Here is a 24,738-nt window from a genome sequence, read left to right as displayed (position 1 = left end):
TGCCAGCACAGCATTTCACTAAGCCGGGGCCCCTAAACCTCTGAGGGCAGCCAGCCTCGGACCACACCGGCCTACGGCGTCCGTCACTGTGATAAAACGCAATGCCGGACAGACCCCTTGCGGCAGAAGGCTGCCCGTCCCCATCCCCCTCGAGGGGAGGGGATGGGGAAGGGCAGCAGCACGAGGGAGATGAGACCCCCTGCGGGTGACGCTGCCGCAGGGAGCACAGTGGGGGGGCTCTCACCTGCAGTATGCTTCCCAGCTGCTTGTGAAAGAAATTCACAAATTCTTTGCTCTCGTCATTTTGCTGGGTCAGGGTCAGAACCATCCGTCTCACGGAGGTCAGCAGCTGCGAAGAGCACACCTCGTCCATGTGCTCCTAGAAAAGGGCAGGACGGAGCATGAGACCCCTGGTGCACACGGGACACACCGGACGCTGCTCAAGTCCACGGGCCCTGGCTGCAAACACTTCCTCCCTTTCCCCTCACGCCTCAAGCCCACTCTGTGCTCCCCACTTTCTCCCTCCTTCTCTCAAAGTGAAGTTAACTTCACCAGGGGATGGGATCCTAATAAAGCTGCCCCCAGGTCCTTGTGCTCAGCCACAATCCCAACATCCACGTGGCCCCAGGCAAGCAGGGCAAGCTCGACCAGGCCCCTCCTCTACCACCTAATCCTTGCCTTTTTCATATTCATAGTTTTCGTTGCCTGTAAGCAGCAGCACCACACTACAAATTGGCCTGTGTTTTCTTACTATGTCCCGCTTCTGAAGGGCGTCAATCCTCAATAAATGCCTGCACCTGGATTACAGGTGGTCTGACTGTGAATTCATTCGAGACACCCCCCCCCAACACCTTAAAACTGCAACACCCGGGTGATCTTTTTCTCAGTTAAAAACAGACATTCCTTACAGCTTTGTGCCTCTTCTCTCCTGACACTTGTTTCTGGAAAATCTCTACCGTTTTATCCCTAAGATTTGAGAGCACTAAGGTGGAGACTACCTTTGCTTGGGGCACGCCTCTCAGATGGACTAGGAAAAGTGAGTTGGAAGTGAAATGAAGGGACAGCCACCCTGGCTTCTAAGCCCTAAGAAGTGCCCAGGAGCCCCCTCTGGAACCCATCAGGCCCCTCCTCTAACGAGATCTGCGGTCTGCCTTTTATGGGAGCAGCTCAATAATATTGGCTGAATTCATGGGGAAAAAAACCTATTTTTGGTTCTATGTTCTCTTTCAGGTTGGCTCAATCACTAGTGTGCTGAATTTAAAATGATTCTCCATTATGAATGTACAGCAATTAAATCACACAATGGATTCAAATGGCTTTTTTTGTACACTGGTCTGGTGATGACGAATGAATTCTACCTGTTTTTAAATGGGAAAATATATTCTCTATCACAAACAAGCAGTCTGGAAATGAATGAAGAGGCAGCAGGTGTTAGGATCTGAAGCCAGAGACAGGACAGCCTGGATAACCTCCTCTGCCCACTCCCCCAGGGGAATAGGGTGAGGGACTGGAGGGCAGACCCCTAAGGACAGCTGCCCACCAGGCTTATTCATTCTCCTCTGCCCTGCTCAAATGTATCGGACAGATAGCAAGGCTCGGGGACTGCCGGTCTTTACCCATAACCAGCCTTGCTATCCCTGGCCGCTCACAATCAGTTCTGGGAAGGCCTTGTCTCTCGGGCCCTGTCATGAGCAGCTCTGTCTCTTGGAGTCCAACCAGCCCTGGGCCTACGTGTTCTCCTGGGGGATGACCACAGATTGAGTATGCCCCTATGGGACAGTCCTGTCACTGTTCCTGGAACCCCAGGTTGGACAGCTCAGCTCTAAATCAATAAACTTATCAATGTGGCAGGAGCATGATTTGTTTATAAGACAGAGATTTTGGGGGAGGGATAAAAAGGCCCCCAAGTCACCAGCTCTTCCTATTTTCACAAAGTTCAAAACCTGGTCCAAGGACTTGTTTCCCCCGCCCCTTCCCCTGATTTCCTTCAGATCAACTTTGTAGAAATGCGAGACTTTCATCATCCAGAGGAAATCCTTCTACTCAACGATGTCCCACATTTCACTGACAACTCACATGCTTACGTCTTGTTTTAACAGTGATCAGTGGGTCACCAACGCAAACCAACCAAAAAGCCCCCACCGCTCTTCAGCCACACCTACCATGGAGTCTAGATTTCACCTTTCCTCCCTGAGCCCTATGCTTTTTTTTTTTTACAGATACAAAGAGTCCCACAGTCTCCAGCCTCTAAGTACTAGCTGCTGGCACTTGAGTGTGGCAGGCCCACTCTGGCTCAGTCACATCGACTCTTCCCCAGGTCTTCTACTAATCTGGAAATCCTTTTTAACAGATGCCCTGTATATAAATAACACAGCAAGCCTCTCTCAAACACTTCACTAGAGAAAGCCACACGAAGGTGAAGAGAAGGCTTTCCTTTTCCAATGCCTATTAAAGAAACAAATGTATCTGACAGTAAGGCTATGAGAAAGATGGTTATCTGCTAGATTTTAGTGGGCAATTTCTACATGGACAAAAGCAAGGCAATGACTACCACTGTTTCCCATAATGCCGAGGAGCCCGAAGGCCCAAAACATCCCATTTCGCAAGCCTGGGGCTCTCCTGAGCATCATAAGCACAGCCAGCAGCCCCGGTCTCCTTACCTTTAGAAATGGAATGACCTCCTTCATAATGGCTTTGATCTGCCGGTCCAGCTGCTGAGTGTCGATCCGAGGACAAGGGACGGCAGCCACCTCTCCAAGACCTTGTGGCGTGCCCCGATTCTCCAGCTTTGTAGATTCTAGTTGAAAAAGACAAAGACTGCTGGATCAGTACGGCACTGGGCACTCTTTTACACACAGACACCACATCTCCTCCCCCGACACCCCAAGCCCAGTTCAGGCCTCCACCACCCGTCCTCTAGACCATTAACTCCTTGGAGCCGCCCCCCATCCATCTCCAGCCGCCTTCCCTGCACGTTTCCCTTTCTTCTGCTCTTTGCTGTATGACATCCACCCAGCTGGCACTGCGGGTCTTGTCTTGAGGACTTCCTACAGACCGGTGGTGGTGGGCCCCTCTTCACTTCCATCTCTTAAAGCCTTAGCCTCCTTCAAGGCTCAACAGGGCGCCATCTCCTGTGTGGAGGGTTTCCTAATCCTCCCATTTGTCACTGTTCTCCCTGTGGGGCATTTCCCCCTTCCTATCTGGAGCACACTAGCACATGCTGCCTTGTAAACAGGGGGGGACAGGGTCATTGTAGGTGTGTTTGTCGCACTACTGATAATCAGAAGCTAGGAATATCCTTGTGTCAGAAAAGTCCATAGGCTTAAGATGAGCTCCTGTCTCCCAAGGTCGTCATGAGGCTGAACAGTCCTCAGCCTGTGTTTATCCTCTGGCCCAGCACCCGGACGCAGCCTCTGAGCTCCAGGCTTACCTCTCTAGGAACCTCAGAGACCCTTCTCTGCCCTGCCCTCAGCTCCACTCTCTTTCCAGGGGCCTTTTCTGTGCTACTGGCCCCCTTGTGAGCGTAAGCTCCCAGAGGGCAGGAATCTCGCCAGCACTTAGCACTCATTCTCGTCCAACGCGCTTCATCCTCTATCTGGATGGACTGGACCACCTCTGTGGGCTGTCTACAACGTCTGGCTGTCTAGCAGAGGCTGCACAACACATGTGCTTTTTCCATTTGGTTTTCCCCTGTGGGGATCCTGGGTAACTTTGGGGAGAACGGCTTTGAGTGATAAGGTTGGAAGCCATCTTATCAGGGGCAAAATGGGAGAGAAGAAACGGAGGCCCTAGAACATATGTTGTTTTCTCTAAAAGTGTGACGACAGAAGGAAGGAGAGGCGTAGGCCAGGAACTTGAGAAGATGACTGGGTCATGTGAGGAGCTTTTAAGGATGAAGGACACCAAGGGACGGAGTGGGTGGGAGGAAAGTAGGGATGGGCTGCAATCTGCACTGGCAGAAGGAGTTACACACTGTTGGGATCACAGCGCCATCAGAGCGTTGCACTGAATTTTTAAAGTCATTTTCAAATGAAGGATGTTTTTTGTTTTATCGGCTTGACTCACCTACGTGTGCTTCGTTTCTATGAGAATCACTCAGTGCTTAGCTTCACCTATATCTCCTGCTTCTTAGGGTCAGTTTTTGTCACGACTGTGACTGTGGCTGGGTTTCGTCAGCAGGACGCCCTACAGTCTTACTCAAGTCATTCCCCAGGATATGGTCAGACAGTCAGGAATTTCCCGGCTGCGGGTCTGCCTGCCTCTAGGACCGAGCATCCGTGTAAACACCCCAGCATGGCCTCTCCCGCTTTCTTTCTCACACCTGCCCTGATGCCCAATGCCTCCTTCGGAGGCTCATCTGTTGTCCCCATTCTGCCTTTGAGGACAGGCAGGCGAGGCGCCGTATTTGGGTCCCGCCCACCCAAGGCCTGACCTTCTAAGGTGGAAGCGGTGGTGACGGAGGCAGCGGCGGCGGGGACAGCAGAGGCGGTGGCCCCAGCACTCTCCGCGCTCAGGTCACTTTCAGCCTCAATTTTCATTCGCTCATACTCTCTCATCCTAGCCAATGCTTGGTCCAAGTGGATGACGGTGTTGCCTGCATTGGAAACAGACACACGTTTAAAGGGCTGCCTTTTTCTATACCACACTTAGAAAATGCGCGGATAAAAATGATGCCTGAGCTGACTGAAATAAAAAAGGCTATCCCTCCAAAGAAACAAACAAAACTACGAATGAAAGAACAATGAATTAAGACAGCCAAGGAGAAACAGCCCTGTTGCTGCACGGAGCCTCTCAGGGCGACAGGCAGTTCACTCCTACCACCTGTTCATTCTGAAGCATGGGCCCTGGGGAGGGAGGCTCTCAGGGAAGTTCCCAACATCAGTGAAATCATGGGTCCAGTCTTGCCCATGCCTTCCTTTAAAAAAGAGAAAGAGAAAGAGAGAAAGAGAGAAAGAGAGAGAGAGAGAGAGAGAGAGAGAGAGAGAGAGAGAGAGAGAGAGAGAGAGAGAGAGAGAGAGAGAGAGATGGAGATGGAGGGGAGAGGGAGAAAGATGGAGATGGAGAGGGAGTGTGGGGGTGGAGAGGGACAGATGGAGATGGAGATGGAGGGGGGAAGGGGGGGAGAGAGGGAGAGAGACAGAGAGAGCGAGATATGGAGAGGGAGCAGGGGGAAGAGGGAGAGATGGAGATGGAGGGGGAGAGGGAGGAGAGGGAGAGAGAGGGGAAGAGAGGGAGAGAGAGACGGAGATGGGGGGAAGAGGGAGAGAGATAGAGATGGAGAGGGAGCGGGGGGAGGAGGGGTAGAGAGAGACAGAGATGGAGATGGGGAGGGGGAGAGACAGAAAGATGGTACAGGTGCCATGGAAAAAGAGGAGGTCCTCCAGAACACTGCCCTTGACCTTGGCAGCCCACATTGGAAACATGAGCATGATCACCCTGACCCACATGACACACGGCGTAGGTGGCAGGGGCTACTCGCATCTCCATTTATGGATCAAAGGGGAAGTAACTAGAGTCACGCAGCCGGTAAATCCAGGAGACAGACGGGATTCATACCCAGTTCTTCCCGAGTCCCAGTCCAGCCCCCTAGTGCCTGGGCACGATTGCTTCTGAAGAGGAGACCTGGCCTCCGAATGAGGTCTCTCAGCGTGCTCAGAACAGCTATTACATAGCACCTACTGTGTGCCAGGCACTGAGCTATGATATAGACACCAACATTATCTCACTCGATCCTCTCAACAGCCTTGGGAATCCCCTGGGTGCCATTAGGATCTCCACTTTACAGACAAGGTAACTGAGGCAAACAGGGGTAAGTGACTTGGCCAGGGTCATCCAGCCAGGTAACTGTCTGAGGTCAGATCTGAATCCCAGTCTTCCTGGCCCGGGCCTGGTGCTCTCTCCATGGCACCACCTGGTGGCCTTGGTAAAATAAAGCTAAGGGTCTCCCCATTTCCTAACTCTAGCCTTTCAGGACAGGCCCCAGGGCGTCCCTCAAAACCAGCGAGGCCCTGGGGGCCCACACCAGGTGATGGCATCCCTCCACATCGGGCCGCTCAATGCTGCCTCTACATGGTTCCTGGAGGGGCCGCCTTCCCCTCCAGACAGGGCGGCAGCCTCTCAGTAACCCTTCAGCTCAGTCTGCACCCTTTCCACGCACCAATGTTCTCTGCCTCCCACTCCCTCCTGTGGCAAAAGCCTGCTGCCTCGTCTCCCCGCCTCTAGTCCCTCCGTCTCCTGGCCACGTGGCCATGGTGACTGTCCTTCAGAGTAGCTCCCGCCTGTCCCTGCCCTGGCCCCTTCTCTCTCCTCACTTCTGCCTCTTGGAATGCCTAGCTTCCTGCAAAGCTCAGTTCGAAGGGTACTCCAGGTGGGGGAGGGGGTGGGTGGCTGATCACCTCTCCCCAGTTACCTCACATAGACTCAGTCTCTGCGTCTTCGTTTACCTGCTCCCCTTGATGGAATGGAAGCTCACGCGCACGAAGTATTTTGTTTGAGCCTATGTGCCGAGCACCTGGCCGAGTCACCAGCAGTGCTCGATAAAGCCTTAGTGTCTGACTCATTTCCTGTTCTCTCACAAGAGCTCTGAAACCCCCTAGAAGAAGCCAGTTTGGCTCTGGACCCAGCGCCCTAGGGACCTAACGAGTCTCTGGGAAAGCCGACACATTCAGCTCTGGGGAGGTGGTCACAGCTCCTTTGGGGCTCGGCTCTCCCTCCTCAGGACTGTGCCCTTCCCCTCCCACGGACATGCAGTCCAGGACTGGCCCACAGCACGGTGGTGGGGGCACATCGGCAAGTCCCTCCCCCTTTCTGGGCTGCAGGTTCTTCCAGAAATGGCACGTGACAGTGGAGAGACCGACTGAGGGCTGGGGCCAATCCCATGTGCGCCTGTGAGCCGGGGGACATCCCGCCAGACCAGTGAGGTTCCCGAGGCTCTGTCTGCCCAGGTGGCAAAACGAGGGGACAGACAGGACGGCCCAAGTCCAGGAAACACCAATGTAGGACCTTACCAAGATCATCGGTGGCAAAGGGCTCAAAGTTGGAAGATGTAGACAAGGTACTGGCATTATCGGCTTCATTCAGCTCACTGACTTTATGGGTTTCTCTTTCAAAATTCTTCTCAAAAGTTTCCTAAGATACAAAACAAAGAAAAACAAAAGGTTCTTATTTCCAGAGGAACATAACAGTTAATGGTAAGCATCCAGCCCAGAAACTGAGCATTTATAGACTCAGGCTTGAGAAGGAGTCTTTTAGCTTTAAATCTGTAATAACCCAGTAACTCAAGGTCTGCGCCTCTCCACTGCTGCTTTCCAATTCCTCTGGGACACGTGAAACTTAAAAAAGCATCTGAACCTCCTGCAACAGAAACTCATTCATCCCAATGGATTAACTTGCTCATGGAGTCGGGATGGAAGGATTATTTCCTACAAAAAAGACTTCAGGGCTACAAGAAGATATTTGGGAAGATCAGAAGTCACACGTCACCTCATGGAAGGTGAGAATGTAGCCGCGCCTTAAAGGCAGCCAGGAGGTGGAAATGACAAAGGAGGGTGTTGCTGCGGAGACAGAGGCCAGTCAAGGCTGGAGAGGAGGGGGGCCAGGATGTGGAGGGGGGTCGGAGGTAACAGGAAGCTCAGGACAGCGACAGGGCCTGATGTGTGCTCCACAGTGGATGCTGGCCCGGAGTGACCAGCAGGCCGGCAGCAGTGGCAGAGGAGAGGACGGGGCAGAATGGAAGTCTTGAGGACAGACTGCAGAGAGAGGTGCCTGAGGAGGACAGCTGGTTCCAGAGAAAAGCTCCTGCAAGCGCCAGAGACTGGAAGGATGCTGGTAGCTCCCACAAAAACAGGCAAGTTGGGGAAGGGGGAAGGTCTATGAGAGGTCAGCTCAAGATGAGAGAACAGGGTCGGGGGAGAGGCTGGGGCTGGACAGGTACCTCTGAGCCTCTTTTTCAGACCGCCCCTTGACACAAGGCCTAGGACAGAGCCCTGGGGGAGGACCCAGTCAAGGAGCAGAGAAGGAGCGGTCAGAGAGGGAGGAGGAGAACCAGGACAGCGCGATCCAGAGTCCAAGGCTACAAAGGGCATGCGCTCCAGGATGAGAACTGGATTCGACAACTACAAGGTCCCTGGAACTTTGCAGAGAGCCAGTCTGGCAGAATGATGAGGTCAGAGGCCAGACAGCAAGGGCTTTGAAGGGAACACAGGAGGAGAGGATAAGGCACTAACTAGATGGCCTTCTCAGGGTTTAGCCAAGAAGGAAGCAGCTACGAACCACAGCCAGAAGGGATGCGTGGGTCGAGTCGGAGTTTTCTGAGGACGGAGGAGCCAAGGACGGGTTTGTAGGCAACAGGGAAGCCAGGAAAGCCAGGGAAGCCGAAGCGAGCAGGGGATGGTGTGTCAGAGGAGACAGGACGGACCGGTCACCTGTGCACCGCACTCCGGGTGGCGACAGGGAGGGACTGGGCTCCAGGCATGAAAGATGCAGACAGGCCTGTTTGGCTATATGTTGCTTTATGCAGGAGGGGGGCAATGAAGCAGGTTGGGGCTGGCCTGAGTGGCACCCCAGAAGCGAAACAAGCACGGGAGTTTAAATTTTAGACTAGAGCATGGCTCCTTTTGTGCCGTGGACCCCTCTGGCAGGAGCCCCATTCTCAGAAGCCCAGTTTTAAATGCATGTGATACATAGGAATACGAGGGAATCTAAGTGCACTGAAGTGCAGGTACCAAAATACAATTTTTAAAAACCACCCATATTCATGGGCCCCAGCGGCAACAGGACCCTCCTGGCGTCAGCTGTGTCCATGGGTGAGCCACCTGGATCTGTGCTTAAGCCAAGTTCCTTTGGCAGAAGTGGGAAGGACATGGAGAACGGGCCAAGGAGGGGCCTTTCCAGTTATCTGGGTGGAAGTCAATGAGGGCCCAAGAGTGCCAGATGTCAGACACGCTGGAAGTACAATGGCTGGGCAGCTGAGAGGTGGCAGGCAGTGAGAAGCCCGGGACAATCGCTGGGAGGATGACAATGCCTTCATCTGGAATGGCAGTAAACCTCTTAGAAACTTATGGGGACAGGACAGAGGGAGTAAAGGGCTTTGGACAGAGCAATATGCAGGTAGAGAGGGTAGTATGGATGATGACGGATGAAGTCAGGTGGGAGAGAACAATGTCGTGACAACTGAGAAAAGGGAGGGCGGAGAATTCGAAATGGAGCAGGGGTCAAGAAGAAGGACAGATCAGATTCAGCATTTCAGAGATTATTCAGATACAGGAGGAAGTCTTAGAAATGTGAAAATAAACCGTATCAATCAAATCTATTTTTAAAACAGAAATCATCAGTGACTTTGTTGCGAACCAGACCACAGAGGCTGAGGAGAGGAAGTGGAGGCAACCAGGAGAAAAAGGTCAAGGCACATGGCAGACAAGACAGCAGGCTCTCGTGAAGGTTTTGTGAGGGTGGTTTTGGCAGCTGGCCATAGGACAGGTGTGAAGAGCACTTTCCCCATGGCGCCCCATCTGGGTCATCCCTCCCTCCATTTTAGAGGAGGCCCAGCAACACACGGGGCGTGAGCCAGATGGCAGCAAGGCTGCGCTGCGCACAGGCCTCAGCTTCACTCTTTCTGTGGCGATGGCCCAAGATGCAGGGGTGGCCCTGGCATCTTCCACGTCTGACCCAGCTCTAAGTGCTCCATAGCACCTACTTCAGCCACCTTCATGGCTGCTGAATGGTCCTCACCCGCCCATTCCACTGCGGGAAGTCTTCACACGCTTGGGGAAGACACCCACCTCAGTTACTCTCAGCCTGGGTTAGCCCATCTGCCAAGATGGTTTTGTGGGGGTGTGGTTGCTATGCATGCTCCAGCTTCTTGGAGCTAGATGGCACAAGTAGTTAGAGCGCTGGGCCTGCAGTCAGGAAGACCCAAGTTTAAAACCGCCTCAGATGGGAGACTTAACCTCATCTGCTTCAGTTTCCTCATCTGTCAAATGAGCTGGAGAAGGAAATGGCAAACCACTCCAGTATCTCTGCCAAGAAAACCCCAAATGGGGTCAGAAAGAGTTGGACGTAACTAAAAACAACTAAACAATAATAACAAGAAAGTAGCGAGGGATGGAGGGATTGGAGGTGGCAGTGAGGGTGAAGAACAGGCTTAAGGACAGTGAGGCCGAAGGGCAGATAACCTGACAGATGAGGACAGCTGATAAAACAGGACGACCAGATCAATTCTTCTCCTAGCCAACTATGTTCCACTTCTCTGCCCCAAGACTCTCAAGTGCTTGAGAAACACGTATTTGCTCTGTTCAAGCTAGCGTTCAATGCGGTGCTGAGTGCGTAATCTATAATCGAAGACCTAGGACAGCTGCCTTGGAAGACAGAAGGCTGATTTTAGGAATAGTAATGCCAATTAGCACATTGAGAGACCTTCTGTGGTAGTGGATACAGCCAGGCTTGAGGTCAACAACACTAGGGCTGAAGATCTACCCCTCTAACACACTTCAGAGGTAGCTCTATGTTCCTCTGGGCAAGGCACCTGCCAGCTCAACGTGCCTGCTCTGTGCTCATCTCATTAATCCCAGAATATCATGCCTGCAGTTCCTCACAGGCCTGGTCTGTGGTTCCAAGGAGGCTGGTACTTCTGGTACATAGGTCATCACTGGAAATTCTTGGCAGCTTATTTGCTTCTCCATCTCACAGGGGTCCAAAGTCACCCAGCCTAACTCGGAGAATATCTGCATTAAGAAGATGGATCTTTCTGCTGGAAAGCTCTGTGGGCCTGCTCAAAGCACACCATGGGCTCAAACGCTGGCATCCAGCTCTCTTCCTTTTCTTTGTCTCTGGGGTCCGCCGGTGTGTCGGGGCCTATTCTAGAGACATGTACAAATGCACAGCCTCAGCATGGGCCTATAGCTGCCTCTGAGGCTGAACTCCATACTGGTCTTCCTGCACTAAGAGGTCCAGCCAACCTGGCCTCCTCCTTGTCCTTCACAAGCCCCGATCCTCCGTCTCCTCTGTGTTTTTGCACTAGCCGCCCCTGGCCAGCCTAGGATGCACCCGCTTCTCACGCGGGTCTGTTCTTCCTTGAAGATGAAGCCCAAGAGCCATCTTCTGCACCTACTCCTGTTCCTCCCTCAATGCTTGTGCCTTCCCTCCTAAACTATCCTGCAGTAAACCATGATGTAAATCCTGGGCTTGTTCCTACTGACGCCGACGTTTCCTTGCCATCCGCCCGTCTTAGAATGGATACCCCTCTTTAGTACAGGATGCTTCTAGCTTTGTACGGCCTTGCCTGGTACCTGGCACACAGCAGGCACTACATAAGCCCTCCTTCATTGGCTGCCTGGTCTCTGAAGGCTCCATCACGGGCTCCCACTTCATGCTGGGAATGTCCTCCTTCCATCTGGATCTCCACCTTCCTTGATGCTGATGGTCTGGGTCACTGAAGGGGGTTCTACTGGCAACTGTCTTGACCAAAGGACCTTCCATGGTTTTAACAAAGGTACGGGAGACCCCTGTTGAGGGCAAATGCTTCCAGCTACTCTCCTTGCCTCTGAAAAGGAAGGTGCTTCATTGCAGCGAAACTAAACTACGGGGTACAAAGCACCACGTGCACCACAGCCGCCGAGTCCTGGGGACACCACCTCTGTGCCAGCTTACTGATTGTCTCTGGCAGCCAGTGCCCCTAGAGAAGGCCTGTGAAACAGCATCTCTGAGTCAATTTTTTTTTTTGGCAAAGTGACTTGCCCAGGGTCACACAGCTAGTAAGGGTCAAGTGTCTGGTCTGAGACCAGATTTGAACTCAGGTCCTCCTGACTCCAGGGCCAGTGCTCTATCCACTTCACCACCTACCTGCCCCTCCAGTTGTTTTAATCCAATCTATAAACTGAGTAGACTTTGTACTCACTGTACCTTTCAAAGAGCTGTGGGACCACAAGGGGGGGGGGGTCAGCCATGGAGATCCCTGCACACCTCTGCCCACACTCCCAGAAAAAAATCCCCTCCACACTGGCTGTTTTCAGGCAGACTCTGTAAAGACTAGAGGCAAGGTCGGTTTTGACACTCTCTTTTTTGCATAAGAACTGTGGGGTTCTCCTTTATCCTTTTGGAATCTTCCTCCTCCCCGAGAAATCACATAAAACAGGGATTCATGGTAGTGGATGGTGAACATGGATGAGAGAAACACGACATCTTTCCTTCCACCAGCTAACTGTAGCATGGTATTTCCTTCAATTGTGAGTGTAAAAAAATAAATAAAAACCAAACCCCTTACCCGGAGGAGGGCTCCACAGGTTTCACGAGACTGCCCCAAGGGTCCAGGCCACAGGAGAGGTGAAGAATCCCTGATGCAAAGTGATCCCTCAAAGCTTCCACTGGTGAGTACTTGCCTGGTCTAGACACTCTTTCCCAGATCACTCTTTAACCCCTTTCTTTCCAAACACATCCCTCCCTACATTCAGTCACTCCTTGTAACACACCCAAACCAAAAGCCAAACTAAGCTGACTCAGTTTAGCAGCTACATGTAAAACCAGATGAGGCACATCTCTGTGTGGCTACTCCAAACCAGAACTCCCCAGCATCAGCACATCCTTCCATTTCCCCTCCTCTGTTTCCTCACTGTTTCTGTCCTTCTAGTCGTCCACATTTGCAATCTCAGAGTCACTCTCCACATACCTACCATGCCCAATTAACTGGCAAGTCTCATGGATTCTCTCCACCTCATTTCTCTTCAACTTTCCCAGAAGCTCTGCTCACTCATTATCTTGGCAGACGCCTTTTGCAATTCTCACCTGGATTATCCCCCTAGCTTCCTCTTCACTGGTCTCGCTGATTCAAGGCTACCAATTATGTGCATTTACACGCCCTTTACCACATATGCCTTATTACCATGTTGCATGGTAAGTGTTATTAAAAAAGGACAGATCATAAATTTGTTTACAAAGTAAATACTAGACATTCAATTGAATAAGCATTTATTACAAGGCTGTGCACAGAGTACTGTGTTAAGCACTGGGGGAAAGCCAGAATACATGGTTCCTGCTCTCACACGGTATACAGTAGGGTAGTGAGAGATGAAACTTCCTAGATGAAGTAACATCTTGGAGAAGACAGGAACTCCTTCTGCCTCAGAAGGTGGTTCCCCCCAAAATGCTGCCCTGGCGATGATGAAGTTCCTAACTCTAAGCGATGCCTTTGGGCTTGGCTTTGAAGAGAGGCCAGACAGACACACACTTGTTTGCCCAGAGGGATGCAACTCAGAAGCCCTTTTCAGGGAATGTCATGGCCCAAGGAGGGAGGCAGAGCTGGTTTGGCATTTCTTGAGGCCATGCTGGGAAATCCAGAAACGCCAACTGGCAGCCAGAGAGCAATGAGGACGTTCCTGACCTACCAAGGAATTTCTGGACTAAACCAAGAACCTGGGCCAAGCTTTGAGTTGCAGGAGTCAGAACAAGGAAGCAAGAAATCTCAGTGCCATGATAAGGAGAAGCAAACACAGATGTGGTTCCTGGATACTGTGAATTATGTGGTCAGACTCTGTAGGCCTGGACATGGGATTCTCTGGTATCCCTGGATTCTTTCCTTGTGTTGTATGGAGGAGGCTACTTAAAACAGGTTATAAGTATGTAGGGCAGGCCGTATGTAGAGCTGCCCAGAAAAAGGAGACTTCCCTGGAGGCTAAGGTGAATGGTCTCTATGACGACCTTTATTAGACGAAATAAAGGGGAGGTGGGGGAAGAAGATAATTCTCAGTGTTCTTCCTTGGAGGGGAGAGGTATCAGGGCAGGCTTCCTGAAGGACGCTGCATTTGGACTACAAAGGATAGGGTAAGAATTTAACAGGGATAAGGAAAAGCAGGAATGAAAGTGTGGGACACAAGAGCATAAGTGTTCTGGGGCAGACAGCTGCCCAAATTGGCTGGCATGAGGAGGCCATAGAGAGTAGAAAAGGATGAAGATGGAAAGAGCAGCTGGTAACAGACCCTGAATACAACAAAGGAACTTAGTTTTAACTCAGTGGACAAGAGAGAACCATGGAAGATTTCTGGGCCGGGATTGGACATCGACAGATCTACGTATAAGCAAACTAAGTCTGCCAGTGGGATGAGAGTCAGATTGTACAGGTGAGTAAGGGAGAGAAGGTAAGAAGCATAGGTGGAAATACTTTAAGATTTTATATATACTGTGCATATGGCAACGTTCAACCAAAACTTTCTGTTGAAATCTTGGAAATAACGATTGCTAGGAAAAGGAAACCAGCCCCACTGGCCTCCCTGTTCCTCCCACATGACGTCCCATCTCGTCTCCATTTTTGCTTTTGCACTAACTCTGCCTCTCCAGCATCACCTTCTACATGATGCCCTTCCCCAGTCTCCCTGCTATGAAGGTCCTCCCCCCTGAGATTTATCTTAGATCCCTTTCATGTAAACCTGCAGATGTATGTGTGGTGCCCCCATTAGAACATAAAGGGCCCAAGGACAGGGACTTTCACTTTTGCCTTTCTATCCCTAGAGGCTGGTATGTTTTATCATGCTTGCTGAGGGCCCACATGGTCCACCTTGAGCATGACCACTGCAGAAATGTCTGTATGAGAGTAGCTGCTGGGGTCCTCCCCTACACTTCTGGTTCTCTTTGCCTGATTACACGCTGATTGCACACTGTGGTGCTGGGTCCAGATCACTGGTCTGGCTGGCAGCTAGCATCCATTGGTGAGCCAGCCAGGGACCGTCCCCCTCAATACTACTGGGTCAATGGACGTAACCTCCAGAGGTAATTTCAGTTCTTAACTGTTGACAAGTCCCCTTCTCACAAGTGAATGACTGCAAATCAATAAGGGACTCCAAATTCATGCTAAAAGGGGAAATGCACTTCCACAGTCTAATTACATCTAACATAAAACAACATACATTTGAGTGTATTCACAAAAAGAAGTAAAATAAGTAGGTGCCAATTTGCTGTAGAATGAAAACACACCTACATCTTATGAAACATCAATAGCTTACGTCATCGGTAGTGGCAAGGCTTTCACTGGGAGTAAGTTCTGAGTTCGAGGCTATCCAAGTAGTAGAATTCACTGATTTGGCATTTTCACCTCCTTTTTCATTAGTCTCAGAAATATGCCTGTTGACTATGTCCTAGACAAAGAAATAAGGCAGTTAATTACTTAAATAATCATTAAAAACCTATTATTAACAAACAATAACTTTAATGATAATTTTTCAGCATGTCACATTTAAATGTACTCGCCCTTTTAAAATGGAGACAATAGAGGCAATATAAGGTATGAAGTCACCTTTTCAGAAGAGAATTTACACTAAGGGCCATGATGTGCAGCTATAGCAGTAAAGTAGCCACAAAGTACAGAGAACAGCAAGAGAAGACCGCTGGTCCACAACGATGCCCCCGTGCAGACACAGAGAGAAATGAGGGCCCCGGCTGAGGGGAGTCGAGGCCCTTCTTTACCTGCAGTGCATACAGTGCCCTCTGTCTCAAATAGTCTGTGTTAAGTAGCTGGAGTTCATGGAAAAGCTCAATGAGAAAATGAGGACGGGATTCGTTTTGAGAAATCAACGTTGCTACTTCAGAATAAATAGTATCTCTCAAAGCTTCAAACATAGAAAAATCACTTCCAGTTTCTGGAAGACAGAAAAGATTAGACAATCAAAACGGATGAACTGCTGGGTGCTTCCTCCTAGTGACTATGACAGCGCTAGTCTTCCAGGCCCTTCCTGTCCTCCCAAGCCACAAGTTACTGAGGCTGGGGTGTTTTCAGGACGAAGCGAGTGCTGTCTAGTGTCTCTTCTTCCACACGGTGCTTCAGGCCTGCAACATAGCCTCACAAACTCACTTTCCTCCACATTTCTGTGTCTTTTCTAACAAAATTTAATGGAAACTTTACTTAGTACATCCATGAGATGAGATATACTGTTTCCTGCAGGTCTTCCCAAAGAGGTGGTGACAGAACCACACACACACCAGCTCTTCCTGGAAAGGCCCACAAGGTGATTCCTAAAGTCACAGAATTTTGGAGCTGGAACAGCTCCTTTTAAATCAGTGGGAACTAAGTGACTTGACCAAGGTCACACAATGAGCTCCTCTGAAATACACACTCTGGAAAATTCAGTAAGCAAAAAGTCAAGGTTCTGTATTGTACGTTCTCTGCTTCTCTACACACACACACACACACACACACACACACGTATGCACATGACACAAAATAAATGGCTTATAGCGTCTTATCCATTAGTGACATCTTTTTATCTCAGTAAATGGTTACTTTCTATACTAATGTACACGTCCCATTAGAGGAGGGGTAGGGGGTGTGTGTGTGTGGGGGGGGTGTGTGTGAGGGCCTGTGTAGCTGACCCCTCTTAGACTGGGAATGCTGGGGGTCACGACAGGTGAGGAATGCAGTCTGCTGCTTCCTGGAGTGACCTTCTGAATGCTGCAGATGCTGTTTACCTGTAAGTGTCCCTAAGATGTTCAATTTCTGGCTTCCACAGGCTCTGCTTGCTTCCCCTTCCCCACTCTTAAAAATGTTAACCCTCCTGTTTCTTCCTCACTGATTGTTGCTATAGAACTACAATAGTATGAAAAGACAGTAAGTCTCCAGTTTAAATACAAGAATGACACTTCAGAAAACTCTCTGAAAGCCTGTATAATTTGAAACTCTGTATAATCAGACTGTCATTGACTTCCATGGGAGATATTACTAATTAAAAACTCAGCAAAGTCTAGGATTTTGGCCTCTCCAAGGAGCAGCAACAAGGCAAATACAAGGAATCAGGAATAACTCTAAATTCTAATTTATGGAAAATGGTGCTTTAAATATCTCATGACTACATGCTAAATAACTCAAAAAGCCAAACATTATCTGCTCCAAATGTCAAGCTGAAAATCACACACCTGCGTGCGTGCACACAGAAATGCATACTTGTAAGGAGACCCACACACACATTCCCATACACGTGTATAGACACACACACACCCACACTGCCCTACCAAGTAAAAGTTGACAATAGTAACTGAAATTATAAAATTATCAGATCCCTCAAACAGTGGGTTTTTTTGTTTGTTTAAACAATTTTTTTAGTCAAATACTCGCCCACAGATACATTAAACTGCAACTAAAACAGAGTAAATTGACAGCACTAAGTCTGGGATGAGAAATTCGGACAGAGGCTTTTCTTCAGAAATTGAAACTAAGCGGTTGGTGCATTACCTGGTGCTTCCTTGCATGTATTTCTGTTAGACTGCTGAAGTATTCTCCTAGCATGTGCTGTAGGGAAAGGGGAAGGGACAGATACAACGATGAACACAAAATGTGGATGAGTAGTAAACACAGGGTTTATCTATGAGTCACTGGAATTTAAAAACAAACCCAAACTCTCTTTCAAGTTGTTTTTGAGACCAAAGGAGGAGTTTTTTTTATAGTTTTACACTCTGAATTCTGTTACCGTGTGAAGGCACACCCCATCACAAAAGCCCCCAAAGATCCACCACAGAAAATGATGACTGACCTGACATGAACACCAGCAAGTGTGACTCTACCTTCTGCATTCAGGGTGGGCACGAGGCAGCCTGTGGCCTAGGCCAAAGGAAGAGGAAACCTTCCCTCTGTCCACCTGAAACCCTCTGCTCTGGTTGGCCCGGCTGCCTCTGGAGGTCATGTAAGGACACTGCAGCCCAGGCCCACTCAGGGGAACCATGGGATGTGGGAGCTGGAAGGCCTCTAGTTTAAGCCCCACAGGTGTGGGCAGGAGTTCGTCACCTGACTCTGCTTGATGCCTTCTCAGGAGGGGGAAGCCACCACTTCCCTTGGGGAGCTCACTCCTGCTCCCGACAGTTCTAAGGGTTTGCAAGTGTTCCTTACCTCTCAACTTCTTAAAAACCACCCCCTTTAGTCTTGGTTCTGTTCTCTGGGATCAAGCAGAGCAATCTGCCCCACTCATGCTGGGAAGCTCTTCAAACCCCTAAAGACAGCATTTAGGTACCCACAATTCAAGCACCCCTGATTCAGCTGCACTGCACAGGGTCCTCCTCATGGGGGTCTGGCCAGTTCTGCGGAGGATAGCAGGATACGCCCCCGGCCCTAGGCTCTGTGCCTCACCCAAGGCAGCACGGGCCTGCACCAGTTTGCCTGATGGACACATCCGGGGATGCCTAGGAAGCTCACGGCACAGCCACGTCCTCAGGTGTTTCTGCAAATGCTCTAGCCACCTCTTCCCCATCTCGTACTTTATGTCAGTTCTCTTACATAAAATGCAGGCCGTGCTCACAATTTTATAGCCCTTGAGGGAGGGAGTAATATATCATAATAGATCGATTTTAATTGAGGAACCCATCCTTTTGTGGAGGTGGGGAGGCCCACAGGTGCAACTGACTGATTGACATGTTTTGGACTTCTTCAATGAACGGATCAGCTGTGTGGATTTTTTTTTTTGATGCTCTCAAAAAAAAACACTACTAGTCACATGGGAGGACTTTCTGAGAGGGGGAAGGGATAAATGGAATACTGTGGTGACGGAAGATACAAAAGAATGTCAGCAAAATTTATTTAAAAGAAGTTAGTGGAGGGATGGAGGTTGGTGGTAAGAGGACTACATCATGGACCACTTGGACCAAAACAGGAAATAGATAAGGAGTCTGGGAAACATTACTATCAGCCTGACCCGGAAGGAGCTCCCCTTCAGCCAGACATCTGCCTGAGCTCTTTGCAGTGTGATGTAGAATAGCTCATCATCCCGAGTGTAATGATCTAACCCTTCCTAAGGCAGAGGAAGAAATAAGGCCCCCACCCCCCGATTCTGGACTTGATTCTTATCAACAAGGAGGGGCTGGCCGCCAGGGTAGAAGTGGCAGCCACCTAGGGAGGAAAACAACTGCATGGAAAGCTAGACACGGCTCACACAGAGAGACTTAACACTTCCTACACATCAGGAAAGCAGATCTGAGACACTTCAGGGAAAACACAGGAGGATCTTGCCTGTGACCCATGCTGACTGTATGACCCCAACAAGTCACATGTAACATCAGAGGCCTGACGCAACTTTCCAAGGCCCTAAGGTAAAGAGAAGGGACTAATGTGCTCTGGTAAAGGGAATTTCCTTCCCTGAGAGTTCCCTAGGCCAGAGAGCTCACACACACTGAGGAGGGTAAAGAGGAGAAGCCCAGGAGGGAGAGGATGACAGACTGGAGAGCCCAGGCAGAGCTGGCACCTGGGAGGACACGAAAGAAGCTGCCCTTGAGGAGCCCCAGTCACCAGGACTAGACGAAGCACAACTAGTCAGGAGAAGAGAGAGCAGTGGATGCTGACTCGTGTCGTCAGAGATCACGCATGGGAAGACTCGACTTCCTCCGGGGGATCAGAACTGGCCTTAAGCACGAGGGCCATTCCTCCTGGGGAGAAGGGCCGCTTCTCTTCCTTACTCAGCTCTGGGGCTGAGCACACAGCAGGCACTTCACAAATGCTCACTGAGCGGATGGCTCGAATGCTTTTGCCAAGAAGTCCAGAGCGCCTACTCTCCCCACTGTGATCTGACACAATACTAGAAAGGCTGGCTACAGAAATAAAAGCAGAGAGAATTCAAAGGTATAAACAGTGGTCAAAAAAAGACAGTGTTATCTGATGGCAGATAACCTGGTGGTTTACTTAGAAAACTCCAGAGAATCAGTAAAGAAACTAAGAAAAAGGGCAATAACTTCAGAGAAGTAGCAGGATGTAAAACAACCCTCCAATACGCAATACAAGCAGTGTTTCTAGACAGTACTATATAAAAAACTCTAGAAAATGCTTGGAAACCCTGTATTCAAAATCACTACAAAGCCCATAAAATATTGGAGTTGCTCGGCCAAGACAAACTCATAAAACTCATCAAACAACTATAAAACGCTGTCTACGGAACCACAAGAGGCCTGCTCCTGAGAGAGTCATTGTTCACATGTGGCCCTGCTGACACAAAAGAAATGAGGCTATGTGATGCGTGGCCTACAACAAGCGTTTAATCAACACTTCATTCATTCATTCATTCATTCATTCATTCATTCATTCATTCCCACAGACACCAATCTAGCGCTACATCCAACTACCAAGGGTGACTTTATAGAACTAAACAAGCAAATCTGAAAATTCACTTGGAGAAACAAAAACATCTAGAATCTTGAGGAGAAAAATGGAGGGGGGAAAAAAGGCAGGAAAGAAGGGAGCCTAGCATTAGGGAGACCTAACATCAACAGATCTAAAACCAAATTATGTGACACAATACGCATCAAAACAAGCTGAGCTAAATAAAAAACTGTGTCAGGGGAACAGCTTAGACTACCAAGACCCAGAAGGACTAGAAAACAAAATACTGTGAAGATTCTGAGTCTGATAAACAAGGAATGGAAATAGAAAGCAGCCTGGCAGAAAGCAGCCCTAGACCAACACCCTACACCACTCCCATTGAGCCACGCACCTGTAAGCACCATTAAGCACCTACCAAGTGCCAGGTGCTGAGACACAAAAACAAAGAATAACAACCCACAAAGAGTTTACATTCTAATGGGGGGGGGGGAAGGCAGTTCAATAGAGATAAATGTAAAGTCTGACACCTTGGTTCAAAACATCAATGTCAGAAATACAAGATGCTGAAGGCAGGGCTGGAAAGCAATTCATGGGAAAAAGATCTGGGGGTTCAACATGGGCCATGGTGTGACATAGTGGCTGACCAGCGACTCTGTTTGAGGCTCAAAGCGCAAGGAGTGTCCCTGCTTGGGGAGGTCAGCAGGCAGGGGCTGTCCCGGAACCTCATTTTACAAAGGCATTGGCAGGTTGAGGGTATCCACGAAACAACAGGGAATGGCTGGAAAAGAGGAGTCCTGCACACACAGTCTGCAGGACTTCCAACGACTGGCTTTCACAAGTGGACGATGGAGGAGGAGGGTGCTGGCCAGACACGGAGCTCAGGGCTCAAGGTTTGGAGGGGGGGCTGCAAGTTCCAACAGGCGTCAACAGCAAAAAAGTGAATGGGGTCCCAGGCCACTTAGGAAGAAGGAGGTCAGACCACAGTAGGAAGACCGCATCTACTTCTGAGCACCACAGTTTAGAAAAGACTGCATTAAGTGAGAGAAGATCTAGAGGTGGGCAGCCAGGAGAGTGACAGGCCCCAGGGCCATGCCCAATGAGAATACTAGAGATCACAGCCTGGAGAAGAGATCTGGGGCCTGGGTAGCCATAAAGGGTAACTGTTTTCAGATATTTGAGGGCTGTCAAGTACAAGACACTTGTTCTGTTGCAAATTTCAATTTCCCAACAATTAGAACCATCCAAAAGTGGCTCAGGCTGCCCTCAAAGGAGTTCCTTGTCACTGGAAGCTTCCAAGAGGGTACTGGATGACAACTGTCCACATTGGGAATCATAACCCTTACCTGCAGGTGCTCTGCCCAAAGGAATATAAATTTGGATTTTGAGATCAAAGAGATCTCAAGCTATCTTGAGGTTTACAGGCTACATTTCTTTAAGGACCATGCCTTAAACCCAAATCACTCTGGCTCCCACTGACCAGCCAACAACAGGTCCCAGCCCAAGCCTCTCTCAGTCACTGTTTGGGTTCTGATGGCTCAGAGTGAGAGTAAATATCAATTGTTTCTGTTTTGGCCAGAAACCCCGAGGGTCTTCCCCTGCCAGACTGTTTTTGTTTTGTGGTCTGTTTTTTTTTTTTAAACTAGGTAAAAGAGGCCATTCTCTGCCTCATTTCTTACCTAGCCTTGATCAGTGATTGAGTGTTGCCTCAATCAAACTGAGACCTGGGAAAGACCTTAGCTTAAAAAGGCCAGGGTCTCCCACTTCATCCAGGGCCCCAGTCATCCTGATCTATACCTGGCCACTGGACCCAGATGGCTCCAGAGGAGAAAGTGAGGCTGGTGACTTTACACTGCCCTGCCTCACTTAAATCCAGTTCACTTGCATGTCATGGCATCACCTCCCTAATGTCATGACAAACAACGCATGACAACTTACTGGGTACGGCACGGTGGGGAATCCTTTTTGGACAGGTCTTGCACAGGACAGCTGCTCAGGTGACTTCAATTCTAAGACTGTGGGATCCTATGACTGCTGAATTTGCAGCCAGAGGTCTGCCTAGATTTACCACTTAACACGTGTGACCTCAGACAGTTCACTTCACTCTGTGGGCCTCAGTTTCCTCATCTGCAAAATGAAGGGCCTGACCTAGCTGACTCAAGGTGTCTCTGCTATCCCATGAATTACACCAGTGCTGCTGTTTGGTATCTATGTAGTCATTAACAACAGCAGCAGCACCTAACATCTCTACAGCCCTTCACACTTGGTCTCACTTGTCAGCACCTTCACGGGAGGGCAGGACAAAAGTGAAACGCTCAGGGGATCAGCTGAAGGCACCAGAGGGAAGGTTGAGATCTGGCCCAGAATGTCCTTTGGGGCTTCACGAGCAGGTTCTAATGATCAGCGCACACACAGAACTAAGAGATGAGGTCAGCTTGCTGAGCATACGTCTCATTTCTACATATTCTATTGAAGATTTTTTCTTCTTGTTTTTGTTTCTGCTTTTTTGGGCTAGGCAATGGGGTTAAGCGACTTGTCCAGGGTCACACAGCTAGTAAGCGTCAAGTGTCTGAGGCCGGATTTGAACTCAGGTCATCCTGACTGCAAGGCCAGAGCTCTAACCCCTGTGCCACTTTGCTGCTCCCGTACTGAAGAAGCAGGACTTTCTGGATCCCAGGTATCAAGTCAGAAGAAAGTAAAGGATGCTTTTGAAAACCAAGGGCAGGCACACACAAAAGCAGTTGTGAACCTCAATTGGACCAAACTGTGCCAGTCTGGCACGGCAGGCACTTCTTCCCACCCCCTTACCTGAGGACATCTCTGTTGATCGACTATACTTTATAATTTTTTCCAGCTGCTCATGATTCTTTCTGCTGAATACTTTTGCTGGAACAGGCTCCTCGGTCTGGGCTGCATGCCTGTTCCTGCTCTTGCAAGGCTCACACGTACTAGACATACTGGCACTTTCATACCCTTCGGTGAAAAAAGGGACAAGTGTTGTCATCAGGCGCGCCTGGCTCACTGAAAGCGTAACCCAGTTTACAGTCATTCTGAGAGTCAATGCCATGCTAGCAGAGGAGAACTGGGGCCCCAAGGATCAGGCAGGTGAAGTCAAAAGAAATGTGGAGGGGATAAATTAGCACCCACACCTGGGGAATTTGCTCTCGTCTTCCAAGTGTCTGCCTGGTAAGAGATTACAGGTGAGGGGTGTGGATGGAAAGGAGATCTCATCAGGATTCTTGGAAACAGCCCCAGAAAAGGGTAGAGACAAGACTCAGGCTCATTTGGAGCCCCTCAGGTACCCCACTAAGGATGGAGTGACAGCATGTATAGAACATTAGCTATATTCCTAACTTAGATTTAGTGGGAAAGTTTAGTCCATGATCCCAAATAAAATGCCAATCAAATGAATGAAAACTACTTAAATGTCTACAGCTAAAGAGCTGTTCTTCAGCGTTCACTACTGGGCTTTCGTGACCTCTGATCTGGATTACTGGTCTCCTGGCTGTCGTGTTATGAAGCTTGGCTCATTCCACCTCCACAATAATCTTCCTCTTCCCCCAACACAGATCCATGGTGTCTGCCTCTCACCTGGACTATTCTGTCTCCTCCCCGATCTCTTTCCCTTCTCAGTCCATCTTTCCCACAGATGCCAAAATAAGCTTCCTAAGGCACACACCTGACCATGTCATTCAAAAGCCTCATTTCCCTCCTGCCTATAGATCGGAAGGCCTTTGGTTGGCACCGAAAGCACTCTCTAACCTCCCTTTCTAACGTTATTCCACAGTACTGACGTTCATCGATGGCCCAGTGCAATCAGTGAGATTGCTGGCTCTTCACCAAACCAGGAGATGGCCATCTCTTTCCCCAGGCTGAATGCTTGGGGACCATCGCCCTTGTTGAACAAATACCATCTTCCCTCAAGGCCCACCTTCTGTGCAATGATGGCTCCAGAAAGCCTTTTCTGACCTGGAGGGGACCCTCTTACATCCTGCCTTCTTTGTTCACATGATACAGTCTCCATTCGATCACAGACTCTCTTTTCAGGCAGACACTGTATCATTTATCCTCCTGGCACTTCTAGCATCTCGAAGTGTCTGAAGCACAACAATGCGTAATAGCTTTCCATAGAATTAAAGCGAATTAGAGCCTTCCCATTCATCCAGCATTTCGTATGTGCACTGGGGAATATGCATGACACAAATCTGTCACTAACACGATAACAAATAATCATTGCTCATTTGTAAAGAAAAGCATTTACAGAAGACCTCTCTCTTCCTGGAGCTCACAGGGAATAAGACCCAAACACACACTCCATATAACGTGGAACATCATACATTAAGTGCGCCAGAGGGGAGAGATCGGGGAAATCAACAAGGTGGAAGACGTGGGTAACAAGGGCGCCTTTGGCGGAGGGCTTGTGAGGAACTTAACAAGCAGTCGGCAATGCAAGTGTGCAACAAAGGCCCTGCTGAGATTCTGGTGCCAGGAATGCCTGAAAGATGAAGTCTGCCGGCCTCTCTAGCCTTCTGTAGTGGTAATCACTAGGGATGCCCCAGGTTGTCCTGGGCAGAAAAGCAAGAGACTGTGAACAGGAGCAAGTCAAACCCTGGCACTGAAGAGCAAAGCCTAGGGGCGGGGGAGAAAGACGAGTGATGGGCGATGGGTGCAGAGCCTGGAGGTCATGTGCT

The 24,738-nt window shown here is 49.6% G+C and overlaps 1 protein-coding gene across 1 annotated transcript in view; it reads right to left on the bottom strand.

The window, feature by feature from the left end:
- The window catches only part of PCM1 (pericentriolar material 1), an 82,239-nt gene that overhangs the window by 9,206 nt on the left and 48,295 nt on the right, over positions 1-24,738 (bottom strand). The window contains 8 exon segments of the mRNA XM_078148557.1: positions 245-379; positions 2,661-2,797; positions 4,433-4,594; positions 7,008-7,128; positions 14,988-15,119; positions 15,448-15,620; positions 17,207-17,263; positions 22,856-23,020. Coding sequence (XP_078004683.1) covers positions 245-379; positions 2,661-2,797; positions 4,433-4,594; positions 7,008-7,128; positions 14,988-15,119; positions 15,448-15,620; positions 17,207-17,263; positions 22,856-23,020 — 1,082 coding nt within the window.

This window comes from Phascolarctos cinereus, unplaced genomic scaffold (genome assembly GCF_003287225.1).
Source record: "Phascolarctos cinereus isolate Bilbo 61053 unplaced genomic scaffold, phaCin_HiC Scaffold_9;HRSCAF=440, whole genome shotgun sequence".
NCBI lineage: Eukaryota > Metazoa > Chordata > Mammalia > Diprotodontia > Phascolarctidae > Phascolarctos > Phascolarctos cinereus.
Note: the sequence above shows the minus strand (reverse complement) of the source record. Positions and strands in the feature narration are given on the sequence as shown.